General features: G+C 31.5%; 3 protein-coding genes across 5 annotated transcripts; 2 read left to right on the plus strand and 1 right to left on the minus strand.

Moving 5' to 3' along the window:
- The first annotated feature begins 2619 nt into the window (after positions 1-2619).
- On the plus strand, positions 2620-4621 carry LOC101220854 (60S ribosomal protein L44). Its single transcript, XM_004148520.3, has 4 exons — positions 2620-2741; positions 3598-3777; positions 3866-3940; positions 4387-4621. Exons 1-4 carry the CDS (start codon positions 2739-2741, stop codon positions 4444-4446), a joined length of 318 nt encoding a protein of 105 aa, XP_004148568.1. The 5' UTR covers positions 2620-2738; the 3' UTR covers positions 4447-4621.
- Positions 4622-7733: 3112 nt separating this feature from the next.
- On the plus strand, positions 7734-11699 carry LOC101221484 (ABC transporter G family member 40). 3 transcript variants are annotated; one of them, XM_011653439.2, is made up of 4 exons: positions 7734-8221; positions 9191-10242; positions 10695-10790; positions 11341-11699. In XM_011653439.2, exons 2-4 carry the CDS (start codon positions 10102-10104, stop codon positions 11440-11442), a joined length of 339 nt encoding a protein of 112 aa, XP_011651741.1. In that variant the 5' UTR covers positions 7734-8221; positions 9191-10101; the 3' UTR covers positions 11443-11699. The 3 variants fall into 3 exon arrangements, 2 of the variants coding, with proteins under 2 accessions (XP_011651741.1, XP_031739242.1); XR_969060.2 differs by having other exon boundaries at positions 7739-8221; positions 9191-9317; positions 9952-10242; positions 10695-11608; XM_031883382.1 differs by having other exon boundaries at positions 7746-7861.
- Positions 11700-15404: 3705 nt separating this feature from the next.
- On the minus strand, positions 15405-17170 carry LOC101221719 (ATP-dependent Clp protease proteolytic subunit 2, mitochondrial). The gene is made up of 2 exons (XM_004148522.3): positions 16697-17170; positions 15405-16078 (listed from the first exon to the last, which is right to left on the minus strand). The coding sequence occupies exons 1-2, from the start codon at positions 17013-17015 to the stop codon at positions 15666-15668; spliced, it is 732 nt and encodes a 243-aa protein (XP_004148570.1). The 5' UTR covers positions 17016-17170; the 3' UTR covers positions 15405-15665.
- Between the last annotated feature and the right edge of the window lie 4373 nt (positions 17171-21543).

Genomic DNA, 21543 nt, shown 5'->3' on the forward strand with positions numbered 1-21543 from the left:
TTTGAAAACACCTCTATTTATAACCTAATTACATGCAAAAATGCATGCAATTCATTTGCCAAATCTCAACACCTAATGTTCCACTAACAATTAGTGGAACTTAGTGGGCTAGGTTATCTCATATAGCCACATATCCCACTTAGAGTTAGTGGGATTACCCAACAAAATGTTGGATTTTCCCACTAACTTAGTCCAAGGATAAAAAGTCAAACTTTGACTTTTCTTAGTCAAAAGTCAAACTTTGACTTTTCTTAGTCAAAAGTCAATATTTTGACTTTTTACCATTTTGTCCGTCTTGACTAATTCCAACCTCCCGAGCATGAATCCGCATTCATTTTTCCAAAATTCAAATCACATTTGAATATAAGGCCGGTCAAAGTTTGACTTTTCAAAGTCAAAAGTCAACATTTTTACTTTTTACTATTTTTGACCAATTCCATTAAATCCGAGCTTCTTAGTATGAATCCGCATTCATACTTATAGTATGTAAAACATAAAGCTCTATTTCTAATTAGAAGACCGACGACTATATCACTATATTTGTCGGATTCCCTTTCTTCTCCCAATTCGAACAATTCGACTTATTTCATCACACTGTTCTAAGTTTAATCCATATGAGCTAGCAGAGGAACCTAATGGACCTATAGATCATGGGCTCCAACGATTCAAGATTAACTAGCTAAACTCTTTTAAACCGAGTTAATCAACATTCGTTAACTAACGGGTCATTCCACTAAAGTCCCGTAGTTGCACTCCCCTCACTATAGATATATTTGTGTCCATTTGATAAAACCATAATCAGTAAGTTAATCCTTCACAGGTTGCTCGTAACCTTGGCTGGGTCAAAATACCGTTTTACCCCCAAGATTACATCTTGCTCCTTAAGTCCCACTAATCCACTATTGAACAATTGGTTTAAGGTTCAACCTATAAACTTAATCCCTCTCGGGCCAATGAGAGGGTGGGGCCCCTTGTTCAAGACTTGGATTCAGTGCTTAAGAGAACAACCTATCTACTAACCCTAAAGCGGGTAGGAGTGAATTCCATCTTGTACCCTATGTTCCCAGCTATCCACCCGATCTTACCCCTGAAATGGGAGGCTTATTGGGCCAACGCTGATGAGCTGCCCTCACCTATGCAGATCTAAGGATAATCTCGTGTGAACAGGAGTTCATAGTTAACTCAGGATTAAGACTAAGTTACCTAGGTCATCAATAATTGAGATAGTCAGTTTTAAACAGTAAACGGTGTTATAACGTAAAAAAGACTAATTCATGGTTTAGTCTTATGTAAACATTTTACATAGGATGCCCCCACTTTCATGTCTCTACATAAACGATTAGGATCACTTCGTTTGTACTACAAAGTGGGCCGCATCCATAGTTTCTCTAAATAAGGCGCACAACCTTTATTTCATATACTATAGACTATTTAGGCTATATACTCGAACTTGATCCACGTTTATGTTTACACATAAAGTTCAAGTTTATTTAAAAATAGTCTTGGAACTTGATTTATTGGATTTAAGATTATAATATTTAATTTCTCAATAACAACTTTATTGAACAGAATATGATTTTACAAACTACGAGTTTTAGGACAAAAAATTCCAACACAATATACTTAGAATATAATTGCATTTGTCACTAAAGTAACAAATTATATCAATTAATCTTAAATATATCTCATAATCATCGACAATGATTGGATTATCTTAATTTTTTCTTACTTTTTTCATCCTTGACCCAAGACATCTTTCACTTCATCTTACTATTTTCTACCATGCCAACATTTAACATATTTAAAGGACATTGCATTGTCAAAGAAAATCAGAGTACCAAATAACTTCAGGAACTACAGTTCAGTAAGTTAAAGAAATCAAACTCAAAATTTCAGTTCATCCCTAAAATTCAAAATATAACGATATTAAGAAAATTGCAGATATACCCAATATCAATATGAAAAATCCTAATGCGACGTTCCTAAAAAACTTCATCTTCAATCTGATACCTCAATAAATCAGAGTATATAACACATGCAAAATCACATTTTTTATTCCGTTTCCTTTTCAGACTACCATCTTTAATCTATGTAATATACCAAATACAATCTGTGTATAGAATATATACAACCTAACCTTGTATCTTTCGGCCGTCGAAAAACAAATTAACTGGTCAGAAAATATTCACCGTCGAAATCGCTTAAACGCTTTAACTTCACGGCAGAAGACCCCAAACTCGAATCACTTCCTTGACTGTTGAAATGAAAAGCTTTTCGTTGAATATGGAAAGTGAGAAAACGGTAAAAGAAGTTTCCTATTTTAATGTTGCACGATTTCCTCTCATTTTCTATATTAATATAATATGTATATTTTGTGAAAAAAAACTGACTAATGGGCAAATATGTAAATTGAGCCTATATTTGTATAATATTGTGGTTCAATTGGTACATTTGTATAAAATATTAGCAATTTATGTTTTTGTTTTTTGGTAATATTCAATAGTAAATTAGGGTATATGAGTTTAAAAAACCTAACAACTATTTCTTATATTCGAAACTAGAAAAAAAAAAGCAAATGGGCCGTAAACTATTTACCTGGCCCAAATCCACAAACAACAAACTCGGATCCATGCATCTTCTCCAGTTCAACATATATATAACTATCGCTTCTCTTTTCAATTCCTACTTTGCCACTAAATTAGGGTTTCTGGAGCAGGCCTCGTCGACGTCCAGCCGTCATGGTACTTCTTCTTCCTTCTCCGTTTTTCTGGAATTTCAATCTCTCCTACTCCTTCTCTTGATTCCCTTTGTGTTCCACTTGCCTGATTTATTTCTCTATTTGTTTTATTTGGTTGCGTCAGTTAGTTCTGTGATGGAAGCTGGAGTTACGTGCCTTTTGTTTTTTCGTAGTATCACTTGATCTAGGACTGTGTTAGAAGCAAACTGGTTTATCTGTTGTACTCGAGCATAGTTTGGCTTAGTTAGCGAGGTGAGGACGTAAGTTCTTTGGGGCTAGTTGTAGCATAAGCCATCTAAATCATCTTGCAGCTTGTGGGTGATCATGTTGATTTGGAAGTATTTTTGTTGCATAGACTGTAAGAGAATGAATCAGGATTACTGATATTTGTAGCTGATGGAAACTGGGTCCTGGATTTAGGATATGCATGATTGCTGTATGGAGTGAAATCTGTAGTGTCACTGAACTCTTATTGTTTTTTTGGATAATAAACAGTTTCATTGATGTTTGAAATTATAAAAGGGGAACCCCGATAAGCGTAATTACAAAAGGCTTCTCCAATAAGAGTGGAAGGAGGAATAATTATAGTGATGGCACTGAACTTTGAACGCTTTAGTATTGAGTGGGATTGGGATGTTTCATCAAAAAATTGCTTAAAAGAAGAATTTTCACGAGGTAAACATTGCACGTGGAATGGATTATAAATTCTGGAGCTTCGGTTGTAGTAAGTCTGTGGAGAAATTTTAAACCATGGATTCAAAAGGCAGTGGTGGGATTGTAGTATCTGTGTGTTTTTGTCATTACAGCTTTGTATCGTTGTGGTTTAATATTTGCTTTGCTGATATGGTTATGGCAAACAGGTGAACGTTCCTAAGACCAAGAAGACTTATTGCAAGAGCAAGGAGTGCAGGAAGCATACCTTGCACAAGGTTACACAATATAAGAAGGGAAAAGATAGTCTTGCTGCACAGGGAAAGCGTAGGTACGATCGCAAGCAATCAGGATATGGAGGTCAAACCAAGCCCGTGTTTCACAAGAAGGTTAGTTAATTTTCTCAAAATTCTTACTTTATCTTTCTCCGAGGTGCTATTTAGATTAGAACTGAATTGAAACTCTTGAATCTCACAGGCAAAAACTACCAAGAAGATTGTGTTGAGGCTTCAGTGCCAAGGTTGCAAACACGTATCCCAGCACCCTATCAAGGTTAGAATGCGAAGTATTTTGTTTTTTCTCCGTTTAAGACCTCTCTCAATTAAGTATCTTGATCATTTTGCGAAAAATCTTTCAAACATATAGAACCGTTCTCATACTATATAAGGTTGTTGGTTCAATTAGTGTTAATAATATTAATATGTTTCCTTCCCGTAAAGTAAATACCCATTGCTATATTAGTGAAGGAAGTTCATACTTGATACCTGGTTTTAAAGTCATGACCTTTGGGGTAGTATTGTTTTCTCCATTCCGGTACTTGAGTACAGTTTCGTAATGAGCATCGAATTGGTACATGGTGAGAAAATGATATTTGAAGTAATTATTTGCTCTTTAAGACAAATATGCAAATCCAAGTGAGAAGCCTAATTGTTAGATGTTATCTGGTGTGGATATTGTGCGGTTTCCTTATCATCATATGTCTTGATTGTCAATTGCAGAGATGCAAGCACTTCGAAATTGGTGGAGACAAGAAAGGGAAGGGAACTTCTCTTTTCTAGACCCTTTTATCAGTTTTTTATCTTTTGTCACAAAGATTATTTGTTTTTGGAGTTCTTGCAGAATTGCTTTGTTTTGTTCAGCAATTAGATCTACCTGTCGTAATGATACTTTTTAGCTGAAACTTTCTCATCTTAATTAATGAATTACCATAATTTTGATGCTCTTTGATTGATATATCGAGTCTTCTCATTAGTTTGTTTGCCCGGTCAGTACCTATCAAGTTAATTTGAATGATTGCTCAAATTTTGTATCTTCTAAATATCATTGATAACTCATAGTTGTAATACATATTTGAAGGGAAATTATCATTTTAAATATTTAATTCCCAATTTTTTCAGAATAGGTGTTTGATTCTTAAGTTTCTTCTTGCTTATCGAGGTTTTAGAAGCAGGTTAAAAATGTCTTCCAAATAATCTTTTAAATATAGTAAAAAAAAATTTGAAATTGTTCACAAATTACAGCAAAATCATTAGATTCTCTTTAAATTGGAGTCTTTTTTATATATGATAATTTACTCAAACTTTTTGACTTAGAACACAGTTAATAATTATCCCTTTCCTCTGAAATTATTTTTCTAAAATATTTTCGAATAAACTCTATCAAAGTCAATGACCAAAAAACTGTAATTTTAAAATAGATAAAATTGGTAAAATAAATGTATTATGTGTAAATGTTTTGTTGCTATTTTGAACGATTTCTCTTAGAATAATTATGTTGTGTTAAATGCATATACTCAGAATTTAAATTTGGGGAGTGGAAAAATAAAATATCCTATTTTATAGAATAAAGTCGTAGATGATTAGATGAAATAAAGTCATGAAATCCCCGGCCAACCTGAAATTGAATGTCCCCTTAATTATGTTAACAAGCTGACCCCATCAGGGCCGGTTTGTTAACATTTTTGTTTTTTTTCTTTTGTTTCTTGTTTAATTTTTTTTAGATTAAGAAATAAGGTTGCAGTTGATAATTGTTTTTGTTTATTGTTTTTTGAAAAAAGAAACATAAATAAAAAATTTGTTCAATATCTATTTCTTGTTTTCTAATTCTTTTAGATTTATTTTTTATTTTATTCACGTCTAATTCGACTAACATATATTTAGGAGAAAATCTGAGGGAGAGTGGTAACCACATGGAGAGTGATTATTTGAGGAAGAAGAGGAAGATAACGAGAGAAGAAAGAAAAAAAAAAGGGAAAGGGGAAAGGAAATAGAAAAAATTAAGATAGAAATAGTTGAGAAAAAGAAATGGAGAAATGAAATCAAATAAACTACATTTTTTTTCTCTCCAATAATTTCTTATAAAATGGGGAACGTTTTTATTTTTTTAGAATAATAAACACGAAACTGTTTTTTAAAAAAATAAAAACAGAAAACGAAAACGTTACCAAACGTGCCTTTAGTTGTTTCTTGGGTATCATTGAATTATGCACATACTTAGCTTATAGATTTAAAAATGTAAATACATTACTTTTGTTAGTAGTCTGTGTTTATGTTCGTGATAAAATGTGATAAAATCAATCAGAACTAAAATGATTACTTGTATTATGCAGCTATACTGATACATGAAACATATTTTAACACAACATGTCGATGAATTGAGGGTGTTCAATCTGATTGTATCTAATCAAGGCATATCTGACTCGTTATAGCTACTTTTATACTTATTGTTATTGCATAAAACCTTCAACTTTGATATTTTCTATTGTTATCATTATTGCTTAACTTTCAAAGGTATAAGAGTAATAATAAATTTGACAAAATTTATAAATTTAAATAAAGCAATTCAATTACTTTTGCGAATTAAGCTCGTTACCATTCATTCATTAATAAAATTTTATTACGATTATACCCATTTTTATTACGGTTAGATAAATGTGATCTTTATAAATCAAACAATACTCATTTTCAAATAAATCAATGAATACATAAATAAAGAAACAAAAATAAAAGTAAAAGGTAATCTCAGGTATCATTTGGATGTAAGGGACAAATGGTTGCGATAATAAAAAAGAATCACAAACTTTTAGAAAAATGAAAAATTGATATCTAACTCGTAATTAAAGTTGAGAAGGACAATGAAAGATGACCAACAAAACGAAATGAGACCTTCAGGTTCATGGCTCTCACATGGTAATCCTCTAATCTACCTTACTTGAAACACCCTTAATTATTTTTGTATTCTGATACATGGTTGGACGAAATGATTGGTTGCTAATTCACTATTAAAACATGTTGTATTTTCATAAACGTGATAAACAAATTAAACAATGAATAATCCTAGATATAAAATAACAAAAAACAAACAAACTATAACGCTTAAAACAAATAAGATAAAAAAAAATGTATACACAAAAATTTAAAAATCGTAAACTGTACTCGATCTACCAAATATACAATAGTACTCCAAGAAAATGGAAATATTACAAATGGACCATGGTTTTGTCATTCCCACAAATACTCCATAATTAATCCATACACTTTGGTTGTGTTGAGTTCTTAGAATTTCGAAAGTAAGAGTAGAAAATATAGAGTCCCTTATTCGGTTCAAGAAATTTGCAGATTCCACCATTAAAATCAAATAGGGGACGTTTGACCCTCTGACTATGTAGTGGAGATAGCCCACTTCATGTTTGCTTTCTTCCAAGACTCCAACTTCAAGCGTAGCAGGAGATAGAACCACATCACATCAAATCAACAAAAATACGACATCAACCCCAAGTTCAAATCTACGAATCAAATTTCTCCGGAAATCTAGTGCGAACACATACATTTGCTTTTTTAAAATAATATTAATTAATTAGATAATAATATATTTAATTAGTAAACAAAGATTAGTTAAGTTTAGGGGTTTTTAAACAAAATATAACAATATTTACATTATATAAAACAATTTTGAAAACGGAGAAAGTCTATGACCTACGATGTAAAATATCAAAATTACTTATGTTAACACATGATAAATCGACCACACGCGCGATACACGATCGTGTAGATTTTGTTACATAATATCAAACATAAAATGCACAAAAAATGAAAGAACCATGACTTTAATTCATTCGATCTTTGACATACAATGTACCAAGATGACTCGAGATGAAACATAAAAGCTTAGATCTACACGATCTTGTACTTCATTTTAAACCATGACTTTCCCAAATCATCTCGATATGAAAGAATTTTACCTTTAGTTCATTTGATATCAAGTATTCAATGCCTCCAGATGTCCGGAATGAAATAATTATTCATTTAGTTATTATATCGAGACTTTAGTAGCATCCTATCCCATGGAATGAAAGAATTTTAACTTTATTTTATTTGATGTTGATCCCAACACTACAACAAATGGAAGCTTCAATCCTCTTTCTTCCTTCGACGAATGGAACTCGCCCTATTCGATCTTGTATCTGGGGATAAGGTTAGCAACGAAAATCCCTTAGTTACAGAAGTTAGCTTTACAAAAGGATGAATTCTATTTGTTTTCTCTTGCTACTTTGGGTTGAAGTCAACAAATCTGTAGTTGGAAGAACATTTGCCTTTTCTCTTATGTTTTTTTTTCTTTTTCATTGTTCCTGAATTAGTTTGTTACCCCAAATTGTTCTTCATGGCCTTATCGTTGTAAAACTCACATCTGAATTTCAAGTTGAGAAACATGTGTTTGTCATATTTCATTCTGGAGACAGCAAATGACAAAATTCAGAAAATATGTGAAGCTTTTGGTGCAAATCGTTACCCATTTATTGATGACTTGGGCAAACAATTTTAGATGATCACAGAGGTAATCGTGTTTGTTACTGTATTTTATTTCCCTTTATAATTTCTTTTCTCCCTTTCTCTCTACCCCTACTCTCTGGTTGGTAGTGCTAATAGGTCGAATTTGAAGTCGTGGATGAGGTATAAAATTGAAGGTGCAGGATGGTGTATTTTCTGGAACATTGAGATGAAGAGGCTATAACTCTACTTGCTTTTGAGGACTTTTTGCAGTCTATTTTGTGGAACATTAAACTCGAACTCATTGTAGATTTCAGCTGCTTCTATCGTCACTAGTTCACTAAAGTTATTGTCCAAATTTGAGCTACCCTTAGGCCACACCTAATACCTAGCACTCAGAGTATTACAAATCTAACAACGCCACATTTAACAATTGATGTGCATAGTTAGAATTCAGTTAAAAAAAAGGAAATTTGGGAGAACCAATGTCTGTTAATTTAATCAAGACCTAAGGTTTGTTACTCGCTTTTGGTGTCTCATGTTTATGTTATTGTTAGTTTTTTTAAGCTGTTGTGGTGCTTTTTGCATTCTGTAATTGTTGTGGATTTTATTTTAATAGATTATTTTTGTTGCAAACAATAAGAATCATTAAACTGGAAGGACGGAGGAGACATTATTTGCTTAATACCCATTTAAGTAATGGAATTGATTTATTAGGTTTAACTAAATTTACATGTGTATATATGTAACTAAATTTACATACATATATATGTTACATATGTATTTAGGTTGCAGATTAAGTTGTTGAAGAAATAATATATGGCTTGGAATCTGGTTAGTGTTCTTGTTTGTACTCTTTACTTGATATATTACATTTTCAAGTCAAATGATATATAAATGTTTGTACAATGCTAGTTCCTATTTGAAAGAACTTCCGTTTTTTAATTTTGTAGGTTTGCAAAATTTATGCTTCTATCAATTTTTAGTTTAACTGTTAATCACCATTCCTTATTTCATTTACTTTTCTTTCATGTAGACTCAAAAAATTTTGAAAAGAAGAGAAAATGGAGGAATTGTTTGAAGATTTGAAGGCTAATGAGTCAATTGGGACGGGCGGTTGATGTCAATGATCCTTGAGAACTTTCTTCCAAAATGCTAAATAAGTCAGTCTAAATGGTTTATGAATTCTTTCATTTGCACAAACACTCTACTTTCCACTTGACCTTTTAAATTCGAAAGTACAAAGAAGGGGACTTAGCTAAAATCTCTTTTCTTTTGACGAATGATATAATGAACAATCAAAAGCTTAAATTGATAAATAATGGTAAAATTTGTATGTATATATATATATATATATTTGTATTCATCACTAAACTAAAAAACTTAAGTTGACTAATTAAGATGGAATCATTTCATTTCTTGTAATTCTTTAAACTAAGACAAGGAAACTTTTCTTCATTTCAAAGTTAGAGAAGCAAAAGACTGAACATGGACTAAAGTTTTGTTTTTCTCCTGCTTAATTACTTTATCAAGAAATATTACTTGTAAAGACCATGAAGTAAGATGCTATCATTTGCTAGATATCTATGAACAAATCGATGTACATTCTTCACAAATAACTGTTGAAGAATCTCTGTTCTTCTCTGCTTGGCTCTGTTTGTCACCTGAAATTGACTCAAAAACAAAAGCAGTATGTTTTCCTGTTGTTTTCTTCAAATGATAAAATTTAAATGGCCATTGATTAACTCACCAAGGATAACTTGTAATTTAGATTGACATTAGTTTCTTGTTTTATAGCAATCTGTAAATGAAGTCCTTGAGACCACTGAACTTAATAGCATAATGGATTCCTTAGTTGGGATACCTGGTGTCAGTGGCCTATCAACCTAGCAACGTAAACTTTTAATCATAGTTGTGGAGCTTGTTTCCAACCCCTCTATCATTTTCATGGATGAGCCTACCACTGGTTTATATTGCAAGGCAGCTGCAATTGTCATGCGAGCCATCAAGAATGTGGCTGATACTGGAAGAACAATAGTTTGTACCATCCATCAGCCAAGTATTGACATCTTTGAATTTTTTGATCAGGTAAAACTTTTACTCTTTGCTGTTAATGCTTAGTTCTGACATGAGGCATTTCTAGAAATTTAAAACTATGGTAAATGACAAACAAATTTGTTTAGTTTATGTTGACAAGATGGGAAGCACACTATTTTTTTTTTAATTTCTTTTACAATCTTGTGGATTATTTCTGAGTTTGTTTACAAAAATGATTTATGTTTTTGTTTCGAAATTGTTTACAACAATTATTATCAAGTAACATGATTTTATTCAATGAATGAAGTGTCTTATCGGTAAACAAAATGGAAAGAAAAAAAGAAGAAAGGATCTGAAAATCTTTCTGTTCAGAAATTAATTTAGTAGATGCACATACTTATGATTTAAGTTTGATCTCTGTTAAATGGTTCGTCTCTAGACATACATTTAGAAACACTGATCAAATGGCCCCTTCTCATATGCTTAAATTTGTTCTTCGGTAGGCATACAACCACAATGGAATGTACAAGGCCATTAGAGATTCTCAAGAAGTTTATATTTATCCCACTTCAGTGTTATTCCACTTCAGTTTTATTCAGGTTAGTTCCAACAATTAGTTTGACATTAAATTACTAGAAACTTCATGGTATTCTTTCAAGTCCAAAGTGTTGGTTGTTGGTTGGAGTTATATTGAGAGAGGAATTTAGTACTGGACTTGTGATTTGAACTATGCTTCTCGAGTTTTCTTCAAGCATTGAAACTTCAGGATCTAGAACAGTAGGATTTATTCTCATAATATGAATAAAACTCGTCTTTTCAATTCAGCATCAGTACCTCAGTTTTAGGAGTGAGTTCCTCTTGTTCTTACGTTTATTGTCCAAAAAATTTAATAATTTATGGTCTGTTTGTTGTCAGTAGATTTGAGGGAGGGAGGGTGGCATTTCTCTATAATTTAAATCATTTTAGTGGGAACAGAATCTGGTGGTTGTTGTTTATCAACTACATTTCGCCTTGGAAATTTTATTAGATAGTTGGCATGCCAATTGAGCTCTATTTGCTTTAAGATATTGTTTTGACTCAATAAACTTCATACTTGATACTGGTCAATCAGTCATACTTGACCTGATTGATTGGTTTTGACATTTTTAGTTTGTACATCATAACTTGTGGTCATATTTACAAGTGGAGATGCTTCTAGGGGTAACAAACACATGTGCAATGCATATATTTTCCGGTCAACAAGAGGTTTGAGGTCTATTTACAAAATTCTTATTCTACTGTTGTAGTTGCATTGTTTACTTTTTTTGTTATCTTGCTTTCATTTTCTTGATTGCCTTTTGGACTGTAATCTAACTTTCACTTAATTTTCTTTTTAGTTTTGGTTCTTTTGATTAAATAGAATATTTGATTGAATGTCCTTGCTTTGTGGTGTTCCTTTTGGAAACTTTCTAGATAAAATGTTGTTAGAGCTACTTTCCAGATAAAATTTAAAATCTCCATCAATCTTACTTGGTTCTGTTCTTATACTTTCAAATCTTCAAAATCAATCCATTTAAATTGGTCTAATATGACGTGTCAGGTAAGAAAATTAGTTTAATATATGAGATTGAAAGTTCTTAAAGATGCTATGTCAGGTAAGAAAAGCTTGACATGCATCTTATAGATGTAGTTACTGCGTGCCTCTATGGATCTTTGGAAAATGAAATCTATATAAAAATCTCTAAAGGATATACCGAATCATATAATTCAAACTTTGGAGAATTATGTTCAATCAAATTACAAAAGTCATTACATGGATTGAAACAATCCAGACAAATGTGATACAATCGCTTAAGTGAATATTTATTGAAATAAGGTTATCAAAATAATCCAATTTGTCCATATGTTTTTATTAAGAAATCTCAGTCAGGATTTGCTATTATAGTTGTATATGTTGATGATTTAAATATAATTGGAACTCCTGAAGAACTTTCAAAGTCAATAAAATATCTCAAAAAAGAATTTGAGATGGAAGACCTTGGCAAAAACAAATTTTTGTCTTGACTTGCAAATCGAGCATTTAGCCGATGGAATTTTTATTCATCAATCAACATATACATAAAAGATTTTAAAAAAGATTCTACATGGACAAAGCACACTCATTGAATATTCTAATGGTGGTTCGATCACTAGATGTGAAAAAATATATCTTTCAACCTCGAGAAGATAATGAAGAATTACTTGGTCCTGAAGTACCATACCTTAGTGCTTTTGCACTAATGTATCGTGCTAATAACACGAGACCAAATATAGCATTTTTAGTAAATTTATTAGCAAGATATAGTTCTTCTCCAACAAAAAGACATTGGAATGAAGTTAAGAAGTACTTCGTTATCTTCTAGGAAAGATTGATATGAATTTGTTTTATTCAAACAAATCAAACTTTGATCCAAGTGGTTATGCAGATGCTGAATATTTATTTGACCCACACAAAACAAGAGCTTAAACAAATTATTTGTTTACATGTGGAGGAACTGCAATATCTTGGCGATCTGTGAAGCAAACCATGAAGCTAGTTGAGAATGTGTATGGTTGAAGTCAATGACTCATCATATGCAAGAAACATGTGGTTTGTCTTTCAGTAAAAATTTAGCAACAATATTATTTGAGGACAAATACTACACAAATCAAATGAGTGTATATAAAAGGAGATAGAACAAAGCATATCTCACTAAAACTATTCTATACACATGACCTTGAAGAAAATGGTGACACCAGTGTTTCAACAAATTTTTTCAAATGACAACTTGGCGGACTTATTCACAAAGGCATTACCCACATCAACGTTTGAAAAATTAGTACACAATATTGGAATGCGACAACTTAAAAAATTCAAGTAATGTATTCATAAGAGGGAGTAGAAATATTGCTCTCAATGAATACAAATATTGCACTCTTTTTTCCTTGTCTATGATTTTTCCCATTAAATTTTCGTAGCAAGGTTTTTAATAAGGCCGTTATTAATATATAAAATGATGTACTCTTTTTCCTTCACTAGGATTTTTTTTCCATCGAGTTTTTTCCTAGTAAAGTTTTAACAAGAGATTTATTTTATATAATATGGATATCTATGGAAATATTATAAATATAATTATGTAGATATCCATAATCTACAATATGTTGCCAATCTTCCTATAACTTTCCCTTTATTCCATGTTGTAACATTCATACCATTGAATTCCATATGTAACTCATACCATGGAATGTCTTATAAATAGAGATATGGAGTGTCTTTGTAAAACACACCACAATTGATTTCAATTGTTCTCTACTTCCTTCATTCCCTATTTTTTCTGTTGGGTTACTTCATTATTCTTATTTAGCTTATTTGTCCTTGTTTTAAAACATAATTATGTTTATTGTAAAATTAAAAATTTATAAGATCTTCCTACTTAATTTCATAAATTAAATACAATGGATTTTTTTTAAAAAAAAGTAAAATATTTAAAATTCATAGAAAAAATTACTAATGACAAAATTCATTATAAGTGTAAGTATTTTATCAATTTCTTTTATTTTTAACAAAGTTTCCCAAAATACAAATATAATTTTTTTCATAAAATTATAATAAGATTTCCTATGGACAGCCAAACACGATCTTCCACTAATATGAATATATGCATCCTAGACGACTAATATGAATAGAATGTTACATAAGAAGATATTCAATTCTTTTTTAAATAATAAAATGTTACCAATTGCAGATTTTAATGGACTTACCTTTGGTTCAAAGACAATTTGTTTTCTAACGAAATAACTACCAAAAACTGATAAAAGTTGATAACCAAACAACTATCAAATACTGAGAATGAAGCCCAACGCTTGCTAAATGGTGGCTAAGCTAAATCATATAACTAAGAATGAGTTTAACAAATGAACCCTCTAAGATAGGCTAAATCATAAAATACTTTAGAAGTTTACACTTCATCTCAAAAAAATACTCATGTTATTTCTAAAGTTGTAATGTTAAGAAAAAGTGCAAAGAGGCCCGAAAGGTGTATTTGTGCAACAATGTCTCAAACGAAAATTAAAACATGAACACAACAAAACTATTCTAAGGCACCACCATATCAGATTTAGATCCTAATTTTCATTCAAAATTCTAAAATATCTCCCCTTCAGGAATAATCATTCTTGAAACAATTATGAATGACCAAGTTACTTTGTAACCCCAAAAATGAGAGATATTGTTGAAACAAAGGAAAAGTTCAGAAGCATTAGTTGTGGTTTTAGACTTCATATATCATTTTTCTCTTGCTTTGATATCACAAGATTTGGAATTAGTTTATACACATCTCGACTAGTCGTATCATACAACTAAAATATATCACTAAGAACGGTTACCGTGGATTTGAACTGATAAAAGGAGACCTTTTACTTCTTTTAACTGGTTCTTGCCTCCTGAGTCCATAAAGCACTCCCATATACACTTCCCATTGGTTGAAGGCTCTAAAAAGTGAAGCTAAATATAAAATAAATAACTTCTGATGAACTATACACACTATACCATGATCACATCTTAAAAACGATACAGAAAGGCTCTACCAATCTCTTTAATCAACAAATACTATGAAAGGCTTGAAAATGGAGAAAAGCCTTCCATATCTAACAAATTTGGGGCCACTGGAAACCAAACTCATCTGCATGAACTCAATTACTAATTCACTGAAGAAACATACAAATACTCCAAATATGATAAAAAGCATAGACGATTTTACGGACGAATAGAATAATCTCCGTCAAAATCCAAAATAACCAAGTTTTGCGCCACTACAGCAGTCTTTTCTTGGTAGTGTTGATGCACACATACGAGCATATCATAGCACAAAAAAGCCTTAATCAAAGTCGTCCAGTTTGAATCTCATTGCATTAAAGCATGTGTATCTGGACTGAGTACAAAGTCTCCCAAGTCTTATACAGTCTATAAAATTGTGCCACGCTGTTGTAAGAATCTTACAAGAACCCTGTACTGTTTTCAATAAATTATGCCGCACATGACACGACATAAAGTTTACAGAGTTCCACTTCTCGCATCCTATAGTGGACCCTATCTGCTCCTATCTGTATATCTTCGCAAAAATATAGAACTATAAATCACGATCCACCAGCCACATGTGATACACTATAGGATGAACTAGAAGAATCAGGTATAATATGGATAGAGTAAAAACATCTGTTACACGAGCAAATTTTTTAAATTTATTAAACTTCAAGCGTCTCTCTGAAGTGTTAATAAAAGCTGTCAATACCTATATCAATGCCGGATACACAAAATAACAATACTGATCAAAATAGCCAAAGGGTCATTTAGCCAAAAAAATTTAATTATTTCCATTGCACCCAAGGAAGATAAGATTAACTTTGGATAAATCTATCAAAACTTAGTATGCAACTTGAAATGTCATGTTTTCACATCAAGATCCTACCTCAAATTCTTAACTCTTATCTTTGCCTTCATTACCAACTGCATCGGTCACCAGGGCAATGGGCCTTTGATCAATCACCTCATCGATTATGCCAAACTCCTTGGCCTCTTCTGGGGTCATAAAATAATCCCTGTCCATATACTTCTGAATAATCTCTACCGACTGTGACGTATGCTTGGAATACAGCTCATTCAGGGCATCCCAAACCCTAACAATCTGTTTCGTGTGAATTGTCATATCCTTCGCTTGCCCACTGTATCCACCAGAAGGCTGGTGAATCATGATAGTTGCATTCGGAAGTGATCGTCTCTCACCCTTGGCACCAGCGGCTAGAAGAAGAGAAGCCATCGAAGCAGCCTGACCCAAACAGATGGTGTTGATGGGTGATCTTATATACTGCATAGTATCGTATATAGCAAGCCCTGTAAATACATGACCATTATTGGTGATACTATCAAAGGTGAAAACTTTGAATCTTCTAAGCAGGAAAGGTTGGCTCTTGGAACGTTAAAAGCTTTGAATGTGAAAACAATTCAAAGCCAGTTAGGGGTAACAAACGGTGGAAATTAACATTATGGCCTAGGGGCAGGGATGTGCAATTCCAGCCTGAGATTAGCCAAATTTCATAATTAGCGAACTGTGATAATTTGAAATTCTATCTTCTTTGGTACTTGGGTAGGAAGATTTGAACCTCCAATCTAAAGGGAAGGAGTATAGGTTTTCGCTGATGAAATCCTACTGTTTTCTTGTGAAAAAATATCAAATTGGGAGCATGTAATACGAATATAGTAATACTACATGTGTTCATATGTTAACTACAAAACCCAAACCCCAAGAAATTAAACCCATAGATTATTCATGGATGATCTCCCACCACTTCAATATCATGATAAATCAACCTTAACCTAATTCAATCACTGTTCAAGCTCTTGACAACATTCTCATAGTCAGCAATGACAAGTCCAAAAACTGATATAAATTATGACAACAAATGAAACAAAAAAGTAGCTGAATTAGTAACATATATATTTCTAAAATACCAGCAGTGACGGCGCCACCGGGGGAGTTGAGGTACATGCTGATGGGCTTCGTGGGATTCTCAGACTCGAGAAAGAGAAGCTGAGCAACCACAACATGGGCAGTATCGTCAGAAATAGGGCCATTGATGCAAATAATGCGCTCCTTGAGAAGACGAGAGAAGATATCGTAGGCTCTTTCTCCTCTGGATGTGTGTTCAATGACCATTGGAACCAAGCTGTAAGGGCGACGAAAATCCCTCATCGCCGTTCTTCCGCAGGCCGAAGCTGTGGATTTAGCAGCAAGCAGCATTGAAGTGGAAGCTAAACTCCTCCAAATCATGGTGAACTTGTTGGGATTGAAATCGAGGGTTTATCAGCTTCAAATTCAATCTCCAGATTTGAGAGTTTCTTTCTTCTCTTTCTCTCCCGCTCTCTCTTTCTCTGGAAGCAAAGTGAAATTTGGTTTTTTTTCTTTTTCCATTCCTGTGAATTTGTGGGCCGGAATATCCTTTTGCTTCATCGTAATGAGCCCATTAGGTTTTCTTCCTTTAATGGAAAATACTTGATAAAGTTTGGGCTATAACAACGGTGATTGAGTATACACAAACATTATTAAAAAAAGATAGTAAACCTAACAAATTATAGACTTCTATTGTTGATAAATTGTCCGGGAGCGTTTGAACGAGTGAAAGAGTTGTGCAGAAAAATAATTATGATAATCTTAATGTTGTGATAATGGTTTGGAAGAAGGTTTATTATTGGTAGTGTTATGATAATATGCGTTGAGGAAAGAATTATGAATAGTAGTGCTATGATAGTATGTGTTTAGGAGAAAGAATTATAATAGGTAGTGGTGTGATAATATTTGTTTGGGGAAAGGATTATAAAAATTAAATTGAAAATACCGATTAAATTGTTAATTTTTTAAAATTCATATTCTAAATCCAATCCACAAATTTCGTAAATTTAGGGTCCGTTGGATTGAATTAATAAGAAAATATTTTTACATTTCCTTCTGAACACTTTTTTTAAAATGAGTTTAAAATTTAAACACTTAATGCTTGGTTAATTTTGTTTATGAGTATTTATAGGTGAATTTGATTTTTAAAAATGTATCCAAAATATATTATTTTATAAATGAATTTTTTAAAAATGCATTATTTTAATTTGTCAAACACTACCATTTTTTTCAAAATAGTTTTTTTTTTTACAAAATTAAACACTTTAGAATCTCAACAAAACACATCATTAATTTACTAAATCATCATAGATTTTGTAATAGAGGAGCAAAAAGAAAAACGGGTCAAGATGTGTAATCACAACAAATTACCTAATCCAAAAGTAAAAGAAGAAATTAAAATTTTAAAGTAACGTAATTCTACCAAAGTCATAACTTAAAAACAAGTTGTGTTTTTTAAATAAAAAGATTAAAATTAATAAAACTCGTAAGTACAAAATTAAATGAGAACAAAAAATTGAATTGAATAGTTTTTAAAACTTAAATTGATTAATTATAAATAACGAATTGTTGAGATGGATTGACGAAATAATAAGGAAAAATTGAGTAAGGAATAAACAAGTTGAGGAAATTAAAGAAGGACCGGTGAAATTGAGGAAGGGGTTATCATAATCCTTCCCACAAACAAGTATAACCCTTTCCTCCGTAACTTTTTCCCTCCCCCAAACAGACTCTTATAGTTCATAAGTGATAGACTAATATTTAGAACATGATCTATGAGTGATAGACTTTAATTATTAATAAGAGCTTTAACAAATTTTGTTATATTTGTTATTTTTTTAAAATGTTATTATATACTTAATTATATTTAATCTAATAGTTATATTTGCAACTACCACCTATAACAAAGTGGGTTATAGCATGTGTTCAGGTGCATACTATTATAATTTGAGTTGAAAATATAGATTACTATAGTCCAAATTATAACCGTCTATAAAATAAATATGATTTATCATTTTACGTTTATATTTGATATCTATTTGTGTGTGCTATTATTTTTTGTCATACATATACGTTTAGATATATAAAATATTATTGTTAGAAAACGTGTTCAAACTATACTTTATCTACAATTTATACAAAATAGTTTATTACTCCATGGGATGCACGTGTTATAAAATTGTATAAATTTCTTTGTATATACAAATTTCTTTGTTGTGTTATATATGCTATAAATGTTTTTATTAAATTTTGTCAAGGTTGATCGATGTTTATAAGAGGTTGTTGGAGCGGTCGTCAAAACTGGTTATCGGAAGTTCAGCTCAGGTCGTGGTTGGAGATTGGGCATCCATCATCACCAAGTTATGGGGGTCGGAAGTTGGATCTAACAAACTTTCCTACCTTGAAGAATAGTAAGAGCATGTGGTTTGATTTTAAATCTTAATCTTAATCCCTAACTAAAACTAAACATTGTCCCAAACAAAAAGTAGACTACTATAGTCCACTTTATTCCACTCCGAGCCCTAAGTATTGTTGGAATAAATGATTATGATTGCTCATGAATGGATGCATCATTTCATGAAAAGTGTTATTAACGAAAGGACATGACTTTTCGAATAGCCACGAAAAGTCTATAAATAAGTCATTTTGGTTTAGAGAAATTATGACATTTAAATCATTTGTTTTCTATAAACAAATTTATCTCCATATCCATAATCTTGACGTTCGGTAGATTTACAAAGTTTCGTTCGTAGATTTTCTATACGAGGTGCTACACATAGAAGAAAGTTGATATGTTCTATCCTGGAGGCAATTAATCTAAATTTTCAAGCACTAGGATGAGTAAATTTGTCTTAAGGGGACAATGTGAATTCGTTGAGCTCAGATATTTATCTATGTATGATTTTATGTTCACTGTGATAATAATTTACATAACAATTTGATAATCTGTAGAACAAGTATGCTCTTAAGATGTATAACCCTTTTTAAGTTTTGTTTATCATAACTAACTCACTTTTTTTAAAAGTCGTTAAAATGTATTTTTTGGTGGATGATCAAGATTCACATAATTTTTTCAAATCTTACTTAATATTTTTAAAAAAAATTTAAAAATCCAAACATCATATATAAGAAATGAAAAAAAAAAAATCTAGATCTTAGTTTACCTCGAGCAAAATTTTACCTAGAAAGTCTAATTTTAGTATTCATTCGAGCAAAATTATACCAAAAAGAGCATCAAGAAATGATAGCTTTGGACTTTCTCAGTACAATTAATCTCGACATCCTCTCTCCATCTTTTTTTTTTTTGTTCTCAATCACTTGTTATCGCCTTCTCTCTCTTTGTCCTCGTCTCTCTTCTTATCTCTCTTCTAAAAGTCAATTGATCTATCACTTCTAAAAGTCAATTACAGAGCCAAAAAGGTTCAAAAGACATAACGACTTATAGAAGTTGAATTATCCTTACTTTATCAGAATAAAGTATTTTTACCTTTTTCTTACGTCGTAATTTAGTGAAATGGAACGTCACACATGCAGGTTATCTTCTCGACTCACTATCCAATTTATTCATTGTTTTATTGTCACACTTTTAATATCCTCTATCTCTCACATGTTTCTCGCACACTCTCTCTTTGCCCTTCTTCTCCCCTCAACAAAAAAGGAGAAAATGGAGAGTCACTTGAAGGGATCAAATTTTGTGTGGAAACATGCGAACACTGTAAAGTTTAATCTTGTAGTTACTACTACATCCATATATCAGTTGAACTAAGTTATTGATGGCATCATGTGTATGATTAATATTTCACATGGATTGTATTCAAATGTGTTTCTGTCTCATAACTATAGTGTTAACATGAATGTCGTTCACGTTAAATTTAACTCATGTTCTTATTATGAATCTTATTCCTATTAAGTACTATTCGAATCTTATCAAGTACATTATTCTCTCGTGTTATGTAGTTTGACTTTGAATCTCATTCAAAATTATCTTTACATTTGATTTTGTCATCAATGGTAAACACTTTGCCCATTTGCTTTTTTTTTTTTTTTTTACGATTTCCATATATAATGCATCACATACATTATATTAACCATATCACATACAATTAATGCAAATTCCCTTATAATCCAAAGAGTTCAAATTATTTCCAAATTAAATAATCCTTGTAGATTTATCTTCATTGAGCAAGGGAATCTAGTGAATCTACAAATCAGAAGCTCAAATGAAATGATATAAACTTAAAGTAAACTTTTTAATTAAACTAATCAACATTCATTAATTAATTGTGAAAGGGAATCTAGTGAATCTACAAATCAGAAGCTCAAATGAAATGATATAAACTTAAAGTAAACTTTTTAATTAAACTAATCAACATTCATTAATTAATTGTGAGTCACTCCACTAAAGAATCAAAATTGCACTATTTAACCCTAAAGACGAAAATGATTGAATTTCATCTTACGAAGCTATGTTGTTAACTACTTGCTAACAACAAACCTCCAAAATGATAGGCTTATTAAGCTGGTGATTCAAATCACTCTCAACTATACAAACTAAATAATTTTTCTTGTAGACAATAACTAATTCCTAACTCACTCATGATTAGTTACTTATACGGATCATCTTGTGAATTGTTAGTATCTTCAATCAATTGTGTTATAACAAGAGATTAATTGTTTTGCGGTCTGATCTTTTACAAACTCATTGTATATGATACTCCCACTCTCATATCTCAACATTAATGATTTGGATAAATTTATTGTAATAATTATAACTTCTGAAACATTGACAAAGTGGGTAGTGTATATAGTGTCGTTAGGTTAAAACACCAAACATTATCCACATACTATAAACCATATATTGTAGGTTTTTACTTGGACATGATCCACTTATACGTCAATCACATAAAAT

This window comes from Cucumis sativus, chromosome 3, assembly GCF_000004075.3.
Source record: "Cucumis sativus cultivar 9930 chromosome 3, Cucumber_9930_V3, whole genome shotgun sequence".
NCBI lineage: Eukaryota > Viridiplantae > Streptophyta > Magnoliopsida > Cucurbitales > Cucurbitaceae > Cucumis > Cucumis sativus.

Coding starts and splice junctions, on each gene's coding strand:
- LOC101220854 (XM_004148520.3), top strand. Junction 3,778..3,865: donor AGCCCGTGTTTCACAAGAAG/GTTAGTTAATTT, acceptor TGAATCTCACAG/GCAAAAACTACCAAGAAGAT. Junction 3,941..4,386: donor TATCCCAGCACCCTATCAAG/GTTAGAATGCGA, acceptor TGTCAATTGCAG/AGATGCAAGCACTTCGAAAT.
- LOC101221484 (XM_011653439.2), top strand. CDS start 10,102: ATGGATGAGCCTACCACTGGTTTATATTGCAAGGCAGCTGCAATTGTC. Junction 10,243..10,694: donor TCTTTGAATTTTTTGATCAG/GTAAAACTTTTA, acceptor GTTCTTCGGTAG/GCATACAACCACAATGGAAT. Junction 10,791..11,340: donor TCCACTTCAGTTTTATTCAG/GTTAGTTCCAAC, acceptor TGACATTTTTAG/TTTGTACATCATAACTTGTG.
- LOC101221719 (XM_004148522.3), bottom strand. CDS start 17,015: ATGATTTGGAGGAGTTTAGCTTCCACTTCAATGCTGCTTGCTGCTAAA. Junction 16,079..16,696: donor CGGTGGCGCCGTCACTGCTG/GTATTTTAGAAA, acceptor ATGTATTTACAG/GGCTTGCTATATACGATACT.